This window comes from Sylvia atricapilla, chromosome 12, assembly GCF_009819655.1.
Source record: "Sylvia atricapilla isolate bSylAtr1 chromosome 12, bSylAtr1.pri, whole genome shotgun sequence".
NCBI lineage: Eukaryota > Metazoa > Chordata > Aves > Passeriformes > Sylviidae > Sylvia > Sylvia atricapilla.
The window spans coordinates 2074078-2093542 of record NC_089151.1 but is presented as its reverse complement, the minus strand read 5'-3'; the positions used below and the strand labels follow the sequence as shown (position 1 = coordinate 2093542).

At 49.0% G+C, this 19465-nt stretch overlaps 2 protein-coding genes across 2 annotated transcripts in view; both read right to left on the bottom strand.

Annotated features, from left to right (window-relative positions):
- LOC136366440 (large neutral amino acids transporter small subunit 1) overlaps positions 1 to 19465 on the bottom strand; it is a 268449-nt gene that overhangs the window by 201173 nt on the left and 47811 nt on the right. The window lies entirely within an intron of this gene.
- On the bottom strand, positions 310 to 16235 carry LOC136366430 (kelch domain-containing protein 4-like). The gene is made up of 8 exons (XM_066327465.1): positions 15922 to 16235; positions 14841 to 14932; positions 13983 to 14061; positions 13100 to 13198; positions 10813 to 10949; positions 5916 to 6008; positions 5379 to 5538; positions 310 to 902 (listed from the first exon to the last, which is right to left on the bottom strand). The coding sequence occupies exons 1-8, from the start codon at positions 16018 to 16020 to the stop codon at positions 660 to 662; spliced, it is 1002 nt and encodes a 333-aa protein (XP_066183562.1). The 5' UTR covers positions 16021 to 16235; the 3' UTR covers positions 310 to 659.

Genomic DNA, 19465 nt, shown 5'->3' with positions numbered 1-19465 from the left:
AAGAACTTGTGCTCTATCTCTCTGCTTTTCTTCAATCCCTTCTACTCTGACTTCAGAGCAAATCCCTGAAATGCAGGGTGGGAGAAGCACTCCCAGGCTTCTGAAGGAGCTGCAATTCCACCCAGATAAAACTATAAATAGGAAAAATGCAAACAGGACCTGGAATCCAGACAGTGCTGGTGACCAACCCTCCTCCCCAAATCCCATCCCAGACAGCTTTGGAGAAATCAATCACAGCTTTAACATTTTAGAAATTCACCTCCAAAACTGTCCCATTGCCTGAGGAGAAAATCTCCTCAGGAAAGTGATGGAATTCCTATTCCAATCCAAGATCACCAATGACCCACAATGGATCAATCTGTTCCAGAGGAATTGCACCCCATGGAATGGGCCCAGCCTGGAGCAGGGAGAGAGCTGAGGGATCTCTCCCTGTCCTTATCTCAGTCCATGAGTCTCCCATTGGATTTTCTCTCCCTTCTCCAGCTGGGAAGGGAAGGATGGAGCAGCTTTAGCAGGTACCAGGAATAACCTACTACAGGAGAATTCTGCAGTCTCAAAGATTTTCTGTCGTGGAACAGGAAAGCACTGACCAAAATGTCCCAGAAACAGGAATTTGGAAATGTTGTTTTAATTCCCTCCCACACGCAAACTGAAAAAAATTAAAAAAAAAAATCACTAAAATCTTCTTTCCTGGATTTCTTCCTGAGCCAAGACTGGGGCACAGAGGTTATCACTGAGAAGGGAATTTGATTCCAGGTTTTTTTGGTGTGCTGTTCCAAGGAAGGGAGAGGATTTGCATCCCCAAGCCTGCAGTGCTCACCTTCCTCCTTGCCTGCCCCTTCAGCCTTCAGCAGGAACATATCTGTGTGCAGGGTGCCTTTGTCCACATCTTTCTTGATCCTCTGCAGGGAAAGGAAACACAGGGAAGCTCAGGGAAACAGCCTCAGTGGCCAAATCACAGAGGGGATCCAACTGAAAATGCAAACACTGAGACTGGGCAAGGAGAGGAGCATCAGGCAGCTCCAAACCATGGAATTCAAAACAGGGATAGACCTGGGATGTGCCAGAATTCCTGCCTGTGGCAGCAGGAAGGGCTCTCCGGGCTGCAGCACAGATTTCTGGGCATTTGTGGCTGTATGGAGACATGGGGATGCAGGAATTTTGGCACCCAGAGCAAAATAAATTGTCACAGGGGATTAAAACCAACTGGTCTGCAAAGGAAGGATGGGCAGCACTGAGGAAATGAAGAGCCAAGCTCCTGCCTTTGACTCTGCCCCAGACAGAACCAGGGGCTCTCAAGGGGCTGATTTAACTCCTGTAAAAGGAGCAGAGTCCCACTCCCCACAGTGGGACATGACAACTTCCCAGGGCTTGCAATCCTCTGGGATTCTGCTCTGGATGTTGAGCAGAAGCTCTGATGTGCAATGAGCAAAGGCCCACCCCTGTGACCAGCCCAGGCTGTGGGTCCCTGTCACCCACCTGAGGCAGCACAGGACAGGCAGAGGTGACAGCTCTGTCCCCTGCAGCCATTTGGGGTCCCACACAGCCCTGAGGCAAAAGTTCACCCCCTAAACACCCAACAGAAGCCCCAACTCCCGTCCCTACAAAAATCAACAGCAAGAGAACAGCAAGGACAAGGTGAGAGCTCAGCAGAAGCCATTCAATGCTGACTTTCAGTGTGGATTTCCCTGCTCCTCTCCCTGGAAGGCCCTGGATTCCAGTGCTCCATGGCAACAGCAGCATTCCAAGGCAGCTCTGTGCCACACCACTGTAGGAGGTGTGTTAATAATGTCATTATCCACCCAGCCTTCAGGCACAGATTGTAATTCCCTTCCTCCTGGGGCCATGGCACTGCTGGGATGAGGAACTACTGCTCCCAGGATGTCACAGTGGATCCCAGGGTGGCAGCCCTCAGGAAGAGGAGCTGTAGGAGACTACAGGATGCAGGAATTTGGCACCCAGAGGAGAGAAATAAATTGTCAGAGGGGATTAAAACCAAGTGGGTCCAGCCTCAGGGTGAGAGTCCTGCTGCACACCCTGGACCCTGGCAGGTTTTGCTGTTGCTCTGCAGGGCCTGGTATCCAATTCCTGGGAATGTGTCCCATTCTTAGGGAGGAGAGGTTGAAGTGTGTTCCAGACACTGCCTAACTCCACCCAGGTGAAGTGTGAGGAGCTCAGCGCTGTGTGAGAGGCAGGAGAGCAAACACAGGAGAGCAGCTGGCTCCACAACACCCAAGCTGTGTGCGAAAACATTCTTTCTCCTGGAAAAGCTCCCTGCAGTAAACACACATGAGAAAGCTCCCTGGGCTCAGAAAACCCCGATGAGGTGGAGTGGGAGTCAGTTTTTGTTGTCACAGACACTTCCAGCTGCTGGAGAAATCCATCCCCTCCCAGCCAGGACAAGTCAGCCCTGAGCAAATCATTCCATCACTCACAAGAGGTTCCTGCTGCCTCCCTGTCCTTTGTGCTTTAAAGTTCCAGGTGTTTGTTTCCAGCACAAAAGTGGCTGGGATATTCCCTGTGGACAGCCTGTGGTTTGCACATGCAGGCACAGTGGGGAGTTCACAAGAGCTTCACAGGTATCAGGTGAAAATTCCAACTCTGCTGACAGACTGCAAAGAAACTGAGGCACGGGGAGCTCGAGGATCAGGATTTTCCATGTGCTAAAACTGTCTGACATGAGATGAACAGCGTTCAAAAACATCCAGACAGCACAAGTGTTCAGCAGGCAGAGCTACAGAGGGAACCATCCCACCAGACCTTACAATTCACACACTTCCACATCTCTCAGCAGAATCCACTTCAGCTTTGTGACGATTGCCACTAAAAAAAAAAAAAACCCCAAAACAACGACAAGATCCCCACATCCAGCCATCTCTGGCATCCCAAAGCCCTGCCCACGTGTAACCCCAGCCCTCCCCTGGCCTGTAGGCTGCACCTGCAAGGTGGAGCAGCAGCAGCTCCAGCCCCTCTGTTGCCTAGCAATGCTCGGTGCTTCACACAGCCCAAAATGCAGCTCGCTGCAGCAAGCCCCATCCCCAGCACAGCAAAGGGCTGAGGACATCTTTAGGATCAGCAGGAGAGCAGCTCTGAGCTCCTCTGGGCATTCTGAGGGCTGTTCTAGGCAGGGCTGGCAGCACCCACAACATCCCCTTCCATAGGAGATCACAGAAATTGTCTTTATCATCTCCAGGCTGCTGAGGAAACAGGAATGGAGACACCATTGTGCTGAAAATCCTCCTTTTTAAAATATCAGGCATCAGCATCTCCAGGCAGTCACACCCAGGGTGGGAAAGCTCCTTTTTCACCATTTACAGCCTGGTTTGTTCAGGAAAATCCAGTGGCTGGCCCAGCAAAGCCACATCTGGGGACCAAGGCTCTGCAAGGCAAGTCCTGGAGTGCCTCAGACAAGACACTTCATTTATTCTGCTTCTATTTCCCCAGGCAGGGAAGACTTTTTAATCCAGGCCCCATGAAAGGAATTCAGGCCTGGACTGACATGTCATTGAGAAGAGATTCTCCACATCCCTTCTGCAAGTTCAGGAACTCAAAGCAGGCACCAAAACTCTGTTTCTGCCTTCCCAGCTGCCTGCCCATCACAGGACAGCAGCCCTGCCATGCCACCACCCTCCTCCAGCAGTGTGACAGCCAAATTATGTCCCTATTCCAAGAGAAGAGCTATTATGATTTTCTTCCCTTCAAAATTTCCCATCACATGTGTGACTTAGTCCTGCCTCTCCTAAGAATACTCTGCACTTGATGAATGGTGCTTTGCTTGGATATTTGCCTGGTTTCAGATGTAAAAATGTCTTCAGACTCCCCAAAATGCCTTCACAGCACCCCTGACTGGAGTATCTGCCCCTGTAACTGGAGACAAGGAATAAATCCTCTCCTGTAGCTGCCCAACTCCAATTAAGTATTGTTTTCTCCATGTCTACCTCCTCCCAAGAGTATCCCAGACAAACACATTTTCTTCACTTCAAAGCAAACCCAGACACTCAGCTCCACAATCAGCTCTAAGTGAAGACACAATGAGAATTAAATAGCCACACATTAACAGAATTGGGTCTCTCCTAGAGGGGCCATATCCTGCTGAATTAATTTTCAGGAGCATGCTGAAGGCTGCAGAGAAAATTCTGTCCACAGCTTTGGTCAGTTTTGTGCCACAAAAGCAAAGCCTGGCAGGAATGGCCCATCAGAGAGAAGCACACAGAGCTCTGCCCATGACAAAGGAAGGAGATTTTGAACATCTGTTAAAAAGTCTTAATGGAATGTCTGTTTTTGCTTTAATGGAGTGCCTGTTCTAACGGAAAAGCTGTTTTCCAAGCTGCAGAGAACTTCCCCCAGCTCTCAGCCTTGCTCAGTGCCCTGCCAAAGGCTGAGGGCAGCTTTGCATTCCCCCCATCCCTTCTCCTTCATTTTTATCAGCACACACCAACCCAGAGCAGCAGTGGAACAGAACCAAGTGCAAACACGTGTGACTTTTCTCTTTCCACGGGGCATTTGGAGCCCGGCTGCTTCCAGAAGAACTCCACACCTAGCAGAGCATGCAGCCTGCTTCCTCCCCACCCTCCGGAGGGAGGACACAGGACAGAGAAGGGAGAGAACAAAGCCCTTTCAGGGGGAAAAGGCTCTGTGTCATCACTGCCGTGATCCAAGGCACATCTGATGAGCACAGCCCAAAGCTCGGGCCCTGAGGAGGCACAGATGCTTCTAAATATACAGAGAGAGCAACTCCCTTCTCTCCCTGCTTCCCTCCTTTGTTCATTTATTCCCCTCAAAAGAACAAGGCGTCCTCCTCCCCTGCTGCCTTTCCACGGGAGCAGCAGGAGCTGGGGCCTCTGCCTGCATTCCCAACATGAAAAGCTTTTGCAGGAGCCTTCTGCTCAATGAAACATTTCCTTCCTGCTGCCCAGCATGGACACAGGGATACCTGCTCCATGAGGAATTTGTGCTCTCTGGTACAAATTCCCAGGATTAACAGAGCAAGGAGCAGAGCTGGAGGAGCCTGGTTCTTCTTGTCAAAAAGTCTTTCTTGGCTTATTTGAGTTTGCTCCCTCACCTCTGCCAGGGATGGCACAAAACAAAAGTCTCCTGGCAACTGCTGCTTTTAACCTGCAAGTGCTGGAGCACAAAGGAATACCTGAGGATGCTTTAAGTTGCCAAAAAAATGTCATTTCTCCCAGCTGCTTATTCCTCCCTCAGTGATATCAATTCCTTCTGTTGGATTAGAATAGCAGAGAGAACAGAGAAATCATCTGAACCAAGATTAGCCCCTCAATCAGCAGAAGTGCATGAAAAAAAGGCAGAATTAGAAGATGCCCGTTTTGGTTCCCAGCCTGGGGACAACACCTGACTTAGCACAAAGTGTCCCTTACCTGTTTGGAGTAGCCTCCATAGATGATGATGTTGCCCTCAGGGGTGGGAGTCATTAGACAGCCAGATCTTGGAGCAGGCCCCATCCCTGCAGGAGCCAGCTTGCTCCAGGTGAAGGAGTCCAGGTTGAAGGCATAGACATCGTTGTAGTAGATGAAATCTCTGCAGAGAGCACGTGGGCACAGCACATTTTGTGATGGGGACACTCAGGACAGGAGAGAACAGCACTTCAGAGCTCTACTCACAGCCCCCAGTGGAAAAGGTGCTTCTACAAGACAAGGATCTGACAAATTCAGAGGCCAAAGTGCTGGGCTGAGCTCTGGCTACAAGGATGGGCAGCTGGCTTCAGTGCTACAACGATTGCTCCCACACCTGAGGACTTGAAATCAAGATCCCTTGTCTTTCTAACACAAAAATCCAGTTCAGTTCCAGCCCTGCTGAGGACAACCCTCCCATTAACACCCAGATTTCTGTTACTGGTGAAATTTTGTTGCTTTTCTTAAGGAGGACTCAAACTCCCAGCCACTCCAGCAACCCACCTGGCACTCTCGTGGAAACCTCCAAAGATGATCAGCTGCCTTTTGCACACAACCATCCGATGTCCACTTCGTCCTGAGGGCCCTCCTGGTGCCCTGAAACACCAAAAAATTCCATTTCTCAGCAAAATCCCCCCTCCTGGCAGTGCATCAGGCCATTTTTATCGAAGCCATTGGCAGCTGAGCTGGCTGAGCTCAGCCTCTCCTGGAAATGGGAACCATTTGGAACGTGGTTGCCTCAAACCCTGTCTGCTTTTCACCAGAGCAGGCTCTTCCTGGAACTCTTGGGCAGCTTTATTCCTAGAGATAAACCACCCTAAGAGCACCCAAAGTCTTCTCAGTGATGACTCAGGAGCTGATTCTTCAGGAAAGTTTAATGAACAGCACTTCAGAGTTGCAGGGAAGTCACTCCAAACAGAGATGTTTTCTCCAAGCACCGAGAGACAAAGCCTGGCTCTGCCATCCCTCCTCCCTCAGCATCTCAGGAAATCACATACCCACAACACCTTCACTCATCCACCTGCAGCTGGGCTGTGACACCAAACCAGTGAAAACACTTCAGGAAACACCCAGATTTCCTCAAGAACAAAGGCACTGCATGCAGCAAAACAAGTCATTGTTATCATCATTATCCTAGTGAAGGAGGGCAGGGAGAGATGGGGTGTTGGGAAGGAATTTTTCCTGGCACAGGGTGCCCACAGAAGCTGTGGCTGCCCCTGGATCCCTGGAAGTGTCCAAGGCCAGGCTGGATGGGGCTTGGAACAACCTGGGATGGTGGAAGGTGTCCCTGTCCATGGAGGGAGAGGAATGGGATGGCATTTAGGATCCTTTCCAACCCAAACCGTTCCATGACTCTGTGACTCACTCCATGATCCTACACACTCAAAAGCAGCCACACATTCCTGTTCTGCTCTTTCAAGCTTTCCTGACCTTTCAGTTAAATGTGCTGCTTCCATTTCTAGGAACAAGCAACACCCACTCCATCTGTCCCATCCAAAAGGCTCCTGAGGAGCTGGACACCATTCCACCATGGATTCACCTTCCTTCTTCATGTTCATCAACAGCACCACACGAGAGACAACAAAAACAACTCCAACAACTTCCAACAAAGACAACTCCAGGCCAAAGAGGGTTTGCTGTGTGTGTTCTGTGCCCCCATGGATGAATCCATCCCATTTTCCCCCACTGAGGAGTCTCTCAAAGTTCCCAGCTGGCATCACAGAGCCCAGCAGGACTCCTCCAACAGGCAGCCCTGAGGTGTGGAAGTGATTGCACAATCAGGGCCTAAATAAATGAAGCTGAAACCAGCAGCAAAACCTAAAGCCACACTTCAGAGTGGCAGCAGGGAGCTGGGAATGTGGTGATGGATTTCTGTGGAGAGAGAAAACGAGGGCCCTTATTCACCACGGAAAATGACAACCTCACCCCGGTGATAATGAGAAACTCCACCAGAACAGCAGCGTTTGGGGAAGACTGAATTAATATTGATTGCTTGGACTCTTTATTCTAAGAGAGAGGAGGTTTTTGCAAGCATTTACTGGATCTTTAAGTATCACCCTGCAGAACAGCACCTCTGGTATTAATTTCATCAAGACCTGAAATCAGTATTTTCTCTCGCTGTAATAAAGCTCTTGTGTCATTACTCCCAAAGATGGCACTTTTTAAATCATCTTTTTATTTTTTTTGAGGAGAGGATGAATGAATTAAAACCCAACATGAGCACTAAAACCCTGTTCTCAGAGACTATCTCGTGCCTTGTTTGTCAAACAGGTTTCCTCTGAGTTCAAAATCAATAGAAGTTTATGCACTGATGTGTTTTAATCAAGCTCCCACCAATGTAGATTTAACTCCGAGGCACAAATGGCACAGTCAGTGATGCAGAACCTCATTCCCACTCCAGGAGAATCTTCCTGCCACTTGTTTCCCAAATGCAAACTCTTCCCTTTCACCTGTTTCACTGCTCTTGGTCCCAGAGAAACATTTTGGAAATGGTTCCCCAGACTTTGTGATTAATGCTCTATTTCATGGGGTTGACACCAGAAAGCAGACACGTGGGAGGGAGCTGTAAATTCTCCAGACTTTTTTTTTTTAAAAATAGATGAAAAAGTCTGGCTAAGGACTGGCTCTACACATGTACAGCACGAGGCTGATCTGAGCTGCTCCATGAAGAATTTTCTTTTTCCTGTGGAGTTACTTTGGGACTTGTAGTAACAAACCAGAGCTGAATTCAGCCCCCAGATTCATGAATTACTTGTCCCAGTGGCTGCAGGAATTGCCTCTTCATCCAGAGGATGCTCAGGTGAAGCTTGGGAATGTTCAGTAATAACAAAAGTGGGGATATGAAGAGAACATGCCATCACAGAGGCACTTGAGGACAGAGCACTTTTATCCTGCAGAGGAAGCTGAACTCAGATTTGTGTTGTTTTACACCTTTCCCTGGGAATGTCCCAGTGTTGGGGTCAGTGGCACACACAAATCCTGTCCCCTTGTGTCTCAGGTGGGAGTAGAGAAGAGAAAATACAATGAGCACAGGGCCCCAAAATCCTCAATTTCAGCCCTTTGCAAAGTCAGTCCACAGCTGTACACCTGGATCCTGATCTACCAAAGAACAAACTCATTTCTGGGCTGACAATCCACCTGATTTACACCAAAACACCCTTTTCTTTAAACACCTTCTACCTGGTGTAGCAGGACACCATTCTTGTGGTGAGCAAGGAGAGGCATCCATCAGACCCAACCCTGTGCTGGGCCATCCTCCACTGCAGGGACTGCTCCAGTTAAACAGACACTGGTGAAACTGGGGAATTTATAGCACCAGGGAGATACAGAGAGTCACCAGCATTCCAGAATTTCAGTGAAGGAAGTTCCAAAAAAGGGATGTGGCAATTCCCAAGCCCCAAGGATGCTCCCTGTCTTTCCCTGAGGGAGAGCATTGGGCCACAGAGAGCTGAGTGGGAATGTTCTCTCTAGGAAGGAATGAGGCAATGAGGTTAAAATATTGCTGCTCCAAGGCAGGGTAACAAACAGTTCATGGACTGAGGAAACCTCATGCATCACACACGAGATAAGGTGGCTGCACTAAGTCAAAGTCAGCTGCTGGCACGGCTTCTAACGGGCTGGGATTTGCTGTGTTTGGATCATCTTTGTGCATGCAAAATGCAAGGAAACACAGCTAAATCTTGCTAAATTTAGCAGCTTTTAACTTTGTCAGGCAGCCTGGCACTACTGTGCTCTGTGCTAGGAGAAAATGGAGCTGCACTTCCTCAGCACAGGGAAGTTTTCAGAGTTAGTCCAGGTTTTCTCTTCCCAAGTGTTTCAGAATCAAACCCTCTCCTCTCATGGCACCAGGATGGTTTGTAGGGCAGGAAGGACACCACTGTCTGGAATCAGAACTGTGGGGCTGCAATAACCAGACCTCCTAGAAAGTCATGTTTAGATCCCAGCATCAAACCCTCCTGGAATGGGGCACTCGTGTTCCTTCCCATGGGAACAGAAACAGAAACTTGGCCTCTCTTGCCCAGACATTCCTCCATGAATAATTAATTTTATTACTTTATTACTTGCACTAAAATGATGTTTTCTAAACCCCGCACTAGTCTGTACCCCCTGTGTGTCACCTGGCATTTACTCAGGTAACACTGGCAGCACACTGGATACATGGAATGATTCCTTGGTCTGTGTGAAGGCTCTTGGTACCAGGGATGGTTCCCCACCACGATCCCAACAAATGGGAAATGCTGAAGGAAGTGAAGTGCAGCAGGTGTCATGATCAGAGTTTTAAAGGAAGCAGGAAAAAAAATCCCTTGTAGAACACAACAATCACCTCAGCCCTCTCCTCTCCCCCTTTCCAAGCAGCCTCCTGATCAAGATGCCCTATGGAAAAGCAAAGAGGCAGCAGAACCAGGAGTTTTGTGCTCAGCCAAGTCAGCGTTAGAACAAAGCCATTCCCTCCCTTTGCCTCATTAATGCAGCTCCAGGAGCAGCCCAAGGATGGGGAGGGGATGTGCTCTGTCTGACTGCAACACTGAGACCAGGGCACGGATGTCCCCAAAATTCCAGCAAGGCTGAAGGACACAGGGCCACCCAAACACGGCAGGAAGCTCAAATGGAGCAGACTCCAAATTCCCACCTGTCCCACCCAAAGCTGTGTTCTGAGTACAAGACAATCCCAAAGTCCAAGAGGAAGCCAATCCCAAACTCAAAGCCAATCTCCTGCCTCTCAGCCCACTGGATGTCATCAGAACTCTCCTGTCATGAAAATACAAACCATGAGCAGCCAAAGCAAGGAGCCAAAGGTTAAAGAAACATCAACAGAGGACTTTGGGCCAGATCCAGTGAAAATATTTACACCTTCACTCCTGTCAAAAAACTTTTGGCACCTGTTTCCTTTGACAGGCCTGAATTATTGGCTTGTTTATCCCAAGGAATCTGGGGGCAGCAAATGTCAGTTAGCAGGAGTGAAGCTGGGTAGATACAAAGTGGTGTTAAAACTGGGAGAGCCTCGCACTGGTCTTGTACAGCCCCCACTGGAGGAGCCCAGGAAAACAGCACCAGTTTTGGACATCTGGAAACAGAGAGCTGCTCATGATACTCTTCTCTTCAGTTAACCCCAAGACAGACCCACACCCCAAAAATCAGCTATGAATTAAACAGGCTTTGGTCTCAACAGACTTGGAACACACCTCTCATTCCCACTTCTTTCTGCAGGTGTCTTCCCCACCCCTTTGAGCATGGGCACCTCTGTATTTAAGGCAGAGCTGGGAAATCACAGCACAGGACCAGGAATCAAACTTGGATCATGCTGGCCATGAGGCCAACACCAAACTGAACACCAGGATCCCAAGGATCACTGAGATCCAAACTTCCTGGCAAAAGTGTGACACGAGGGCTCAGCACTTACTTGATCTGCTCCCAGGTCTTGGTGGCCAAATGCAGGACCCAGAGATCTTTGTAGTGGTAGAACTGCTCCCCGTTGGGAGAGGCAAACTCCCCTCCAAAGATCCAGAGCTGCCCCCCAGCCGTGGGCACCACAGCAGCCTGCAGGACAAGGAAGAGCTGGATCAGAGCAGGATTCCAAACCAGGCACACAACTCCCCTGCTCAAGCACAAGGCTCCAAATCCCAGGGAACAGCAGCAGCTCCCTGGGGCTGATGGAAGGAGAATTTGGATTAAAAGGTGCTCATGGTTTAGCACACCTTCCCCAGAGTAAGGGAAAAGCTGGCCAAGGAGCTGGGCTCTTCCCACCTCCTGGGGGAACTTCCAAGTGTCCTAGGAAACATCTTGGGATTAATGTAACAAAAACTGTTCCACTATCTCTGTTCAAAACCAAACAAACGAAAGAAACAAAACAAAACCCCCAAACAAACAACAAAAAAACCCCTCAAATAGAGAAGGAAATGTGCAACATTTGAACAAGAGGAGAGGCTGTTACTGCTTTGATTTTGTCATAGCAGAGAGGGTGTTTTTTTATTTTGTTTCACACACAGCAGCACCAAAACACCTCTGGGATGCAAGATGCCAGTTAAAAGCAGGGAGAAGAGCAAGACTCCACCTCAATAAAATTATCTGTGTTAGGACCAAGGAAGAAGGAAGGAACCCCAAGAATCCCAAGAAATGCTGTGCAAATTCCAATTTGTGTTTTCTCCATGGTACCCATCCCAGCTCAACACTGGGCTAACGATCACTTTCCTCACAAGGTTCATTCCCTGCCTGTCTCCCCACCAAAAAACAATTTTCAGCCCCACACGGGACCAGGCCCTGCCACAAACCAGCCCAAACATGAAATGATTAAATAAGAAAACCCAGGATGTGCTTTCAGGCAGGATTTGTGGGAGCATGAAGTTACCTGAACAAAGGGGATGTGTGACTGAATTCCATGGGCATCCAGTGCTTAAAAGCTTAAAGGGAAGGTTTATGCAACAGCCTGCTCATACTTGTGGGTGACCTTTCCAAAAGCTGGCTTGAAATTCATGACAAAACCAAACCTTTTCCTTGAAAAACTGCCAACACCTGCCCATAGCTCTTCTCACCTCAATTCCAGCAGTGGGTTGTGTGCCAGAGACCAGAGATGACAAATAAAACTGAAAACATGCAGCTGGCACCCACAGACACACTTCTGTTTAACTCTGAGCTATGCATTAAATATAAAGCCACAAGGTAAGAGAAACCAGTAAACTCATGGGGCTGAACTGTCTCCTGTGAAACCACGATGAATTGTCAGACAGAAAACACTGCTGAAGCAGGGCTGCTCAGTTTATTGTTGTTGTAATCCAGCTGCAGCTCCTGAGCTGCTCCCTTTGGACTGAGCTGCTCGACAGCCACCTGCTGGCTACTGGAATGTGGCCTCTGAAACCAAGTTCTATTTTAAACGACACGAAGTAGCCTAAAAATCAAGTCAGGATCTTTGAAACCAAGGATTCACAGCTCGGAGCAAGACTGGCACTTAGTAACGAAGGGATATGAACCTAATTGGGATGTTGGATCTTACCAGGGAGCTTTGGGATGGGTAGGAAAAGGACATTCACATCCTGTATGGCAGCTTTGGGAAGGCACCAGTCACCCACTGGCTGCAGCAGGTAAGAAAATCTATCAGCTGGTGAGGGCCAAAGACCTGCAAAAAACACAAGTCTTTGGTCCAGGTTCTGCTGTGCAGGTGTTCACATGAAGTAAACCAACCCAAAGGCTTCACCCTCACGAGCAGGCAGTGAGCTGGATTTGCAGAGGGGTGGAGGAGAGCCCAAGTGCTCCCTGCTGGCAGCAGTGGCAGTGTCTGGGATGTTCACAGGTGTAGGGCTGTGGCCATGAAGGGAACGATGGACTTTGGTCAAATTCCAGTTTGAAAATTCCGGGCCCCCCCCGGGATTATGGATTTGAGCTGGTCCTTGTACGATGCAGCAAAGAGAATTCATTTCTGAAGAAGAAATCTCCCCTCCCTGGCTCTGCTTGAGTTGTGCCAAACCAAAAGACACAGCCCCAAATCTCCACTCCACACTGAGCAGAGGACACCAAGGACCAGAGCACCTTGGACAGGCCCAAGCAGAAAAGCTGAAGTGAAACCCACTGACAGCCAGTTATGAGCAGAACAAAGACAAGCAAGAAACTCTCAGGAGGTGACCAAAACTCAAACCCACCTCCCAAATGATCTTTTAGAACACCCCCAGCTGCTGCTGCGGCAGCCAGAGCTTTACCTGGTGAGCACAACGCCTCGGGGGTGGGTTGGGGATGTCCAGTTTGGCCCAGCTGTTCTTCCTGATGTGGTAAATGTACAGGTCATTGTACAGGTAGGTCTGTGAGAGGAAACAGCTCAGCTCAGCTCTGCATTTGGGGTGAAGATTGCAAAGCCCAACCTCCTCAGCAGGCAGGGAAGGAGGACAACGAGCTGCTGCACTGCACTGGGAAGGCAGCAACTCCTCCACTGGGCTGGAATATTCCTTCCCAAACCCTTTGGTGACAGCTTGAGATATGAGGATTTCAAAAGCTGGAGGTTCAGGTTAAAGCTGCTCAACTCCAGAGCAAAGAACAGCTCCAGGTGGTAAAAAAAACACAAAAAAAAGCAGAATTAGTTCAGCTCATCTCAGTGGGTAACTCTAAGGTGGCCAAACATCACGTCTCCAGGAGCACAACAACCACTTGCAACCTACAGAAATTCAGGGGAAAAGAGTATATTCCTGAGTGCAGTTAATTTGCTGCTGCTCCCATCTCCAAGGCAGCCAGCAGCAAAGGTGCAGAAATATCTTGTTTTGAGAAGTGGAAGAGATTCTTCACTAGTTATCCCAAACGAGGGGCAGATATGGCTACAATTAAGTCTGGAGAAATTATGAAGCCCTGAAATATTGATGCTGAGACAATCACTCTGACTCCTTAATGGGTTCCAGCGTGTCTCCTTCCTGCCAACTGCTCAGCCATGAGACAGAGCCATGGCAGAATTAAAAGGCTATTTTGCTCTCATTCAGGGACAAATACATATTTTATGACTCTGCCTTGAATTTCCCTTCAAATGAGACCCGTGCAAATTGCAGGAAAAGGAGGGAGGGGGGGAGATAAAGAAGAAGAAAATGAAGTATACATTACTTTTTGGCCATTGAAATATTCACCTCCAAAAAGGATCAGCTCGTCTCTCTCGGGGTGAGCACAGAGGGAGCAGTTCAGCCTGCAAGAAAAAAAGAGGATGGGGGAAAAAAAAAAAAAGATGTGAGAGCCCTGTAAAACCCTGAACCTTGGAGCCTTTAACTCAGAGACCAGCACCTCTGCCCTAAAGCCACAAAGGTCTCTCCATCATCTGCCAAATTACCCTGCTGTGATGTTCACCCCAGGGCTAAAAACTTCTCCAAAGAAATTAATTTCTTCCAAAACTTCCAGCAAGATGAATTGGGCACTGTCTGAGAGGCTCTCCTATTTCAGGAGCACACGTTACTCTGTGATTTAACTCCCCCTTTGACGTGAGCTCCTGAATTTTAATGCCGGGGTGGCAGGAACAAAGATGACTTTTATGAGGGCACAGAACTCTGGGCTGTCTCCTCTCCATTTATCTGTGTCATTATTCTGCACTTGCTGCTGGTCACTGCTCTCCTGAATACCCCAAGTTTGTGAAGCCCACTTCAAAAAGTGGGTTTTACCTCATGACACATCTTTTTCCCTCTGAATTCCCTTCATCCCTCTAGTCCAAATCCAAAACTTCCTTTCATTTTCCCTCAAAGCCCTGAAATCTAACCCTGCTTTGCCTCCCTTGTGCTGATGGGGTGGTTAAAAAGTGGATTTTGATGCCCAAAAAAAGGCTTTTGGTCTCTTTTAAACCGTGAATTCAGTATTCCAGGTGTTCCACAACTCCAGATATCAGCTATACCTTTCACTCTTGGGAAATAACTTTTTATAAATAAATGCCATTAAAAGCACCCCAACTGCTCTACAAAGCCTCACACAAGCTCTCACCTGGGTGATGGGGGTGGACAGGATGACTCAATTACTTGGGTCTTTTTAGCATCCAAACTTTGGAATTCTGCTATCAGGGCTTCGAGATCCTCCTGCAACAAAAAGAAAATAATAATAAAAAAAAAGCCAGACATGAGCAGCTTGACATGCACAGGAGCACACATGAAACCTGCACTCACTCCCACAATTTCCCTTTTTTATTTTTAAAGAAAGAAAAATAACTGCTCAGGTAGAACTGGAAGCTCTTTTACATCCAGAGAAACCTCGTGCATCTTTATTCCCTTCCAACGTCACTGAGTTACACCCAAAATGTGCCACCCCCCAAAACTGCTGACAGACCAAGGATGCTGCAGGATTGCAGCAAGAGGGAGGTTCTGGGTCTCTCCTACAACCCCACTGCTCATCTCCTAACTCCAGGTCACTTTTCTGAAGGTGTGGTCCAAGCAGAACATTCCAAACTCTGGGAATTTTCCCTCTGCAGCATGGAATCTGCTCTCCCTGCGGCCAGGAGAGATCTACTGGGGCACCTTCCATGCCTTTAGGCTTTAATTAGGCCATGAACATCACGTTTTAACCATGGAAAAGTCACTGTTTTGAGGCTTCAACACGAGCAGCCCCTTTAGGAGTACACGAAACAAAGATTCTCATTTGCTTTTCAGACATGAAGTAAAGGATGAAGGGGATGGAAAGCAAGAAGGAGCCTTAAACTGTGTTCTCCTGTCCTTCTTTTACACCTGTTGTCACACACAAGGGATGGGCAGGGATTTAAGGAAGATTCTGCTGAGAATCAGAGAATGAGAGACTTTAAATCTCACGCAGTCCCATCCCTGCCATGGCAGGGACACCTTCCACTATCCCAAAGCCCCAGACCCTGGATCCCTGGGCATCCCTGGGATCCAAGGAGGTTTGGACTCCCAGGCACACGGTGGGATTGTTGTATCCTCGCAGGGCCGGGAGCTGGATGGGATGATCCATGTGGGTCCCTTCCAACCCATTATCTCCGGCTGTTCCCTGATCCACACTGCTCCCAGCCCCGTCCTCAGCCTTCCCCCTGCCCCCGGGGCTCCCTCACGGCCGTCACCTCCTCCTTCTTGGCTCTGCGGGACACCTTCTTCTCCATCTTCGCCAAGGTCTTCTCGGCGCCTTTCCCCTTCTTGTCGCGCTTCCCCTTCTTCCCCATGGCGGCGGGGCCGGGATCCGCCGGGATCACAGCGGGATCACAGCGGGACGGGGCCGGGATCCGCCGGGATCACAGCGGGATCACAGCGGGAACACAGCGGGACGGGGCCGGGATCCGCCGGGATCACAGCGGGATCACAGCGGGACGGGGCCGGGATCCGCCGGGATCACCCTGGGCCGGGATACCCCGGGATCACCCCGGGATCACCCCGGGACCACGCCGGGCCGGGATACCCCGAGATGAGAGCGGGATCCCCCGGGATCACCCGGGATCACCCTGGGCCGGGATACCCCGAGATGAGAGCGGGATACCCCGGGATCACACCGGGACCACACCGGGATACCCCGGAAGGCCCCGGGACGGAGCCGCTCCTTGTGCCGGGCGGCAGCGCCCCCTGCCGGCGCGGAGGACTGAGCGCGGCCTCCGCCGCTGAGGGAGCGCTGAGGGAGCTCCGGGAGCCGCGGCCGCTCCGAGGCGGCATCAGGAGCTCCTCAGGGCCGGGAGAGGAGTCACTGCAGCCCCGCAGAGCGGCCGGGCACGGCTCGGAGCCGCTGGGGTGGGTGCTCGCCCCGAGGAGAAGGAGGAGGCCACAAAATGGCCCCTTCCCCTGACACAAAATGGCCCCGCCTCAGGGGAGGCTCCGGCCCTGCTCAGGGCGGCCGGGGGCAGCACACGCGGCAATGGCCGTGGAATAACGAGTTCTACTCTTTTTTTAAAATAATTATAAGTTTAATTAAAAAAATCCAAGAAGATAGACTAATTAGGAGACAGAATAAGCGAAGCCTCTAGGCCGAGAGGCCTTGGCACAAGGTCTGCCCATAGCCCACCTCACCCTTTTAGGATTTCTGTCTTTAAGGAGCGGTTAAAGTGTTGAATGTTCAATATATGTTAATCAAACATTCTTCTTTGGATCAGTTTTAAGTATTCCAGATCATCTTGTCTGATAGATTTATTTTGTGGGTGGCTCCGCTCAGTCCGGTGACACGGGTGTAAATTTTCTTCTCAGGTTTTGTTGCTTCTTTTCATTTGGATAAGAAAACGGAAAGTTAACAGGTTTTTTTATGAAGGGTGACAAGTTTACCCCCTCTCCCATAACTTCTGGCTTGGTGGTTTAGATGGTACAAAGAAGAGATAAAAAAAAAAAAAAAAAAAAAAACCAACAAAATACACCCAGTCTTAACTGTCTGGTATAATCAGAAAATACACATTCATTACCCTTCTAAACTCCTATTAATAAAATATAATACAGTGTAATTACACATACAGTACTCATGTTAATATTTGTGAAAAGCCAACAGTCCCTTCCAACCCTAAATATTCCATGATTCTGTGGTGTTATAATCATTGGGGAGTTAATTCATTCTTTTTAGATAAATACCCTGTATAAAACATACACTGTATCGAATGCTTCTGCCTCCTTGCAATAAAAACTATGGTCGTTTCCAGGAATAGGAGAACCACATCTACAAAATAAAAGAAGGAGTCTCCTGAAGGATATTTCTCCTGAGATGGGATTCCCAAGGACTCGGTGATAACAGCTGATTGGGATCTCATCTACATCGGACCTGTGGCCATGTGGATGCCAAGTTCCCAAAAATCTAATCAGGAGCCCCAACACTGCTGGAAAAACCATTCACCAAAGCAGCAGAGGGAAAGAAAAGAAATATGAATTTGAAACACCCAGAGAGTGGACAATGGGGTGAGGCAACTTTTGTCTCGAGCAAGAAAAACTGGATAAAACTGGGCTCTGTGTGTGAAGAATTTGTGAACAGGGAGGATATGGGACACTGTGGGATCTGAGGTTCACTCAGCATCGATCCCAGGGGCTGTGCTGTCTGATTGATTCTGGCTTTTTTCCATGAAATTCTATTTTGCAGAATTTTATCAAAAAATTGGCGTTTTTTATGAAATTGGACTCGTTGTTTATAACCTGTTTAGGAGGAATTTCTTCACAGAAAGGGTGGTTAAACACTGGAAGGGGCTGCTCAGGGAGGTTTGGAATGGCCATCCCTGGAGGTGCCCAAGGAAAGCTGGGATGTGACACTCAGTGCTCTGGGCTGGTGACAAAGTGGGGATCAAACCCAAGTTGGATTCGATGATCCTGGAGCTCTTTTCCAACCTCAGTGATCCTGAGATTCTGTAATTGCATCACCTGAGACATGAGCCAGGCCCTGTGAGGAAATAAAATAAAATTAAACCATGGGCAGAATTCCCCAAGGATTTGGGCTCTGTGCAAGCGTTTTCATTTCCAGCTTCAGACCTTTGGCAATGGGGTTTGTCCAGGCCACTCTCCAAATCCTCAGTCGTTGGAGAGCCAAAAGAAGTAGAGGCACTGTCAGGCAATGCCAGGCAGCTGCTTTTTCTCAGTTAGTGGAGAAGGAATAATGATGATTTACGTGGTATTTCACACAGATGCTGAGTCCAGGGAAAAATTCCTGGAAAACACCTACTTTGAACATCTAAGGGTGTAAATAGGGGTTGAAATACATCTTTTAGCTGCGAATTCATCCCAGTGCACAACAAAATTGCCACTGTGATTATTTCTTGCGGAGCTGAAGGAATAAAATCATGATCTTTTTCACCGAGTTCCCACAAAACCCCTCATTTCCTAGAAGCTGGGGGATTTTCACCACCCTGAAACAGCGAGGATCTCCACTAAGGTGCAGTTCAACACCCACTGAGTTATCCCAAACACCCAGCACGTGCCATGGGATTGCAGGATGGATCCTTTGCTGTGAACATCCACCTACTCTTGTACTCTTGAACCTGAGATCGGGGAAAAACACAGCCCCTGGAGCACAGAGGGAAGAGCTGGGGAAGTTATTTTGAGGTCGCAGACAATGCACACCATGAGCAGCACTTTGTGTTTCTGTTTGTTCTGAAAACATTGTGGTTCCAGCTCAAGCTGCAGCGTGTCCGTGTTTATGTGCAGGAAGGGGAGCAGGAACTTTGGAGGCACTGGGAACAGGACAATTGCAATTCCCAGATGTGGGAGCTCTGCCGAGTTCCCTGGTGCTGCAAACGGGCTCTCGGAAGTTTCTCCACCTCAAAAAGACATCAGTGGCTAAAAACACATCCCCTCCTGGTATTTACAGGTCAACAATTCCTCTGGGTCCACATCTTCCAGCGCTTTTTAGGAAGGCTTTGAAATGAAAAAGCTGCATTTTTAGGAAATGAACCCTCGAAGTCTTCACCTGCTGAGAGAGCGAGAAGTGTTTCGCCATCGGCACACCCAGCTCCACTCACCCCTTTTTGATGCTTCATCATTCATGGTTATTTCCGTAAGTTCACAGCTCAGATTGCTTTCTCACCCCTTTATTTTCCGTGTTTCTGGGGCAGTTGGGGATGTGTGGGGTCACTGGGAGCTGCCTCCCACGTGGGGCAGGACAGTGCTGGTGTGAGTTCTCTGATCTCTTGAACTCCGGCTTCTCACAGGGGATGTGGG

Bases quoted from the DNA above. Each gene is read 5' to 3' on its own strand.
- LOC136366430 (XM_066327465.1), bottom strand. From the start codon at position 16,020: ATGGGGAAGAAGGGGAAGCGCGACAAGAAGGGGAAAGGCGCCGAGAAG. The intron at 13,199-13,982 runs GTAATGTATACT...TTCCTCTCACAG, and splicing joins AATATTTCAATGGCCAAAAA to ACCTACCTGTACAATGACCT. The intron at 5,539-5,915 runs GTGGGTTGCTGG...TGCTCTCTGCAG, and splicing joins GGTTTCCACGAGAGTGCCAG to AGATTTCATCTACTACAACG.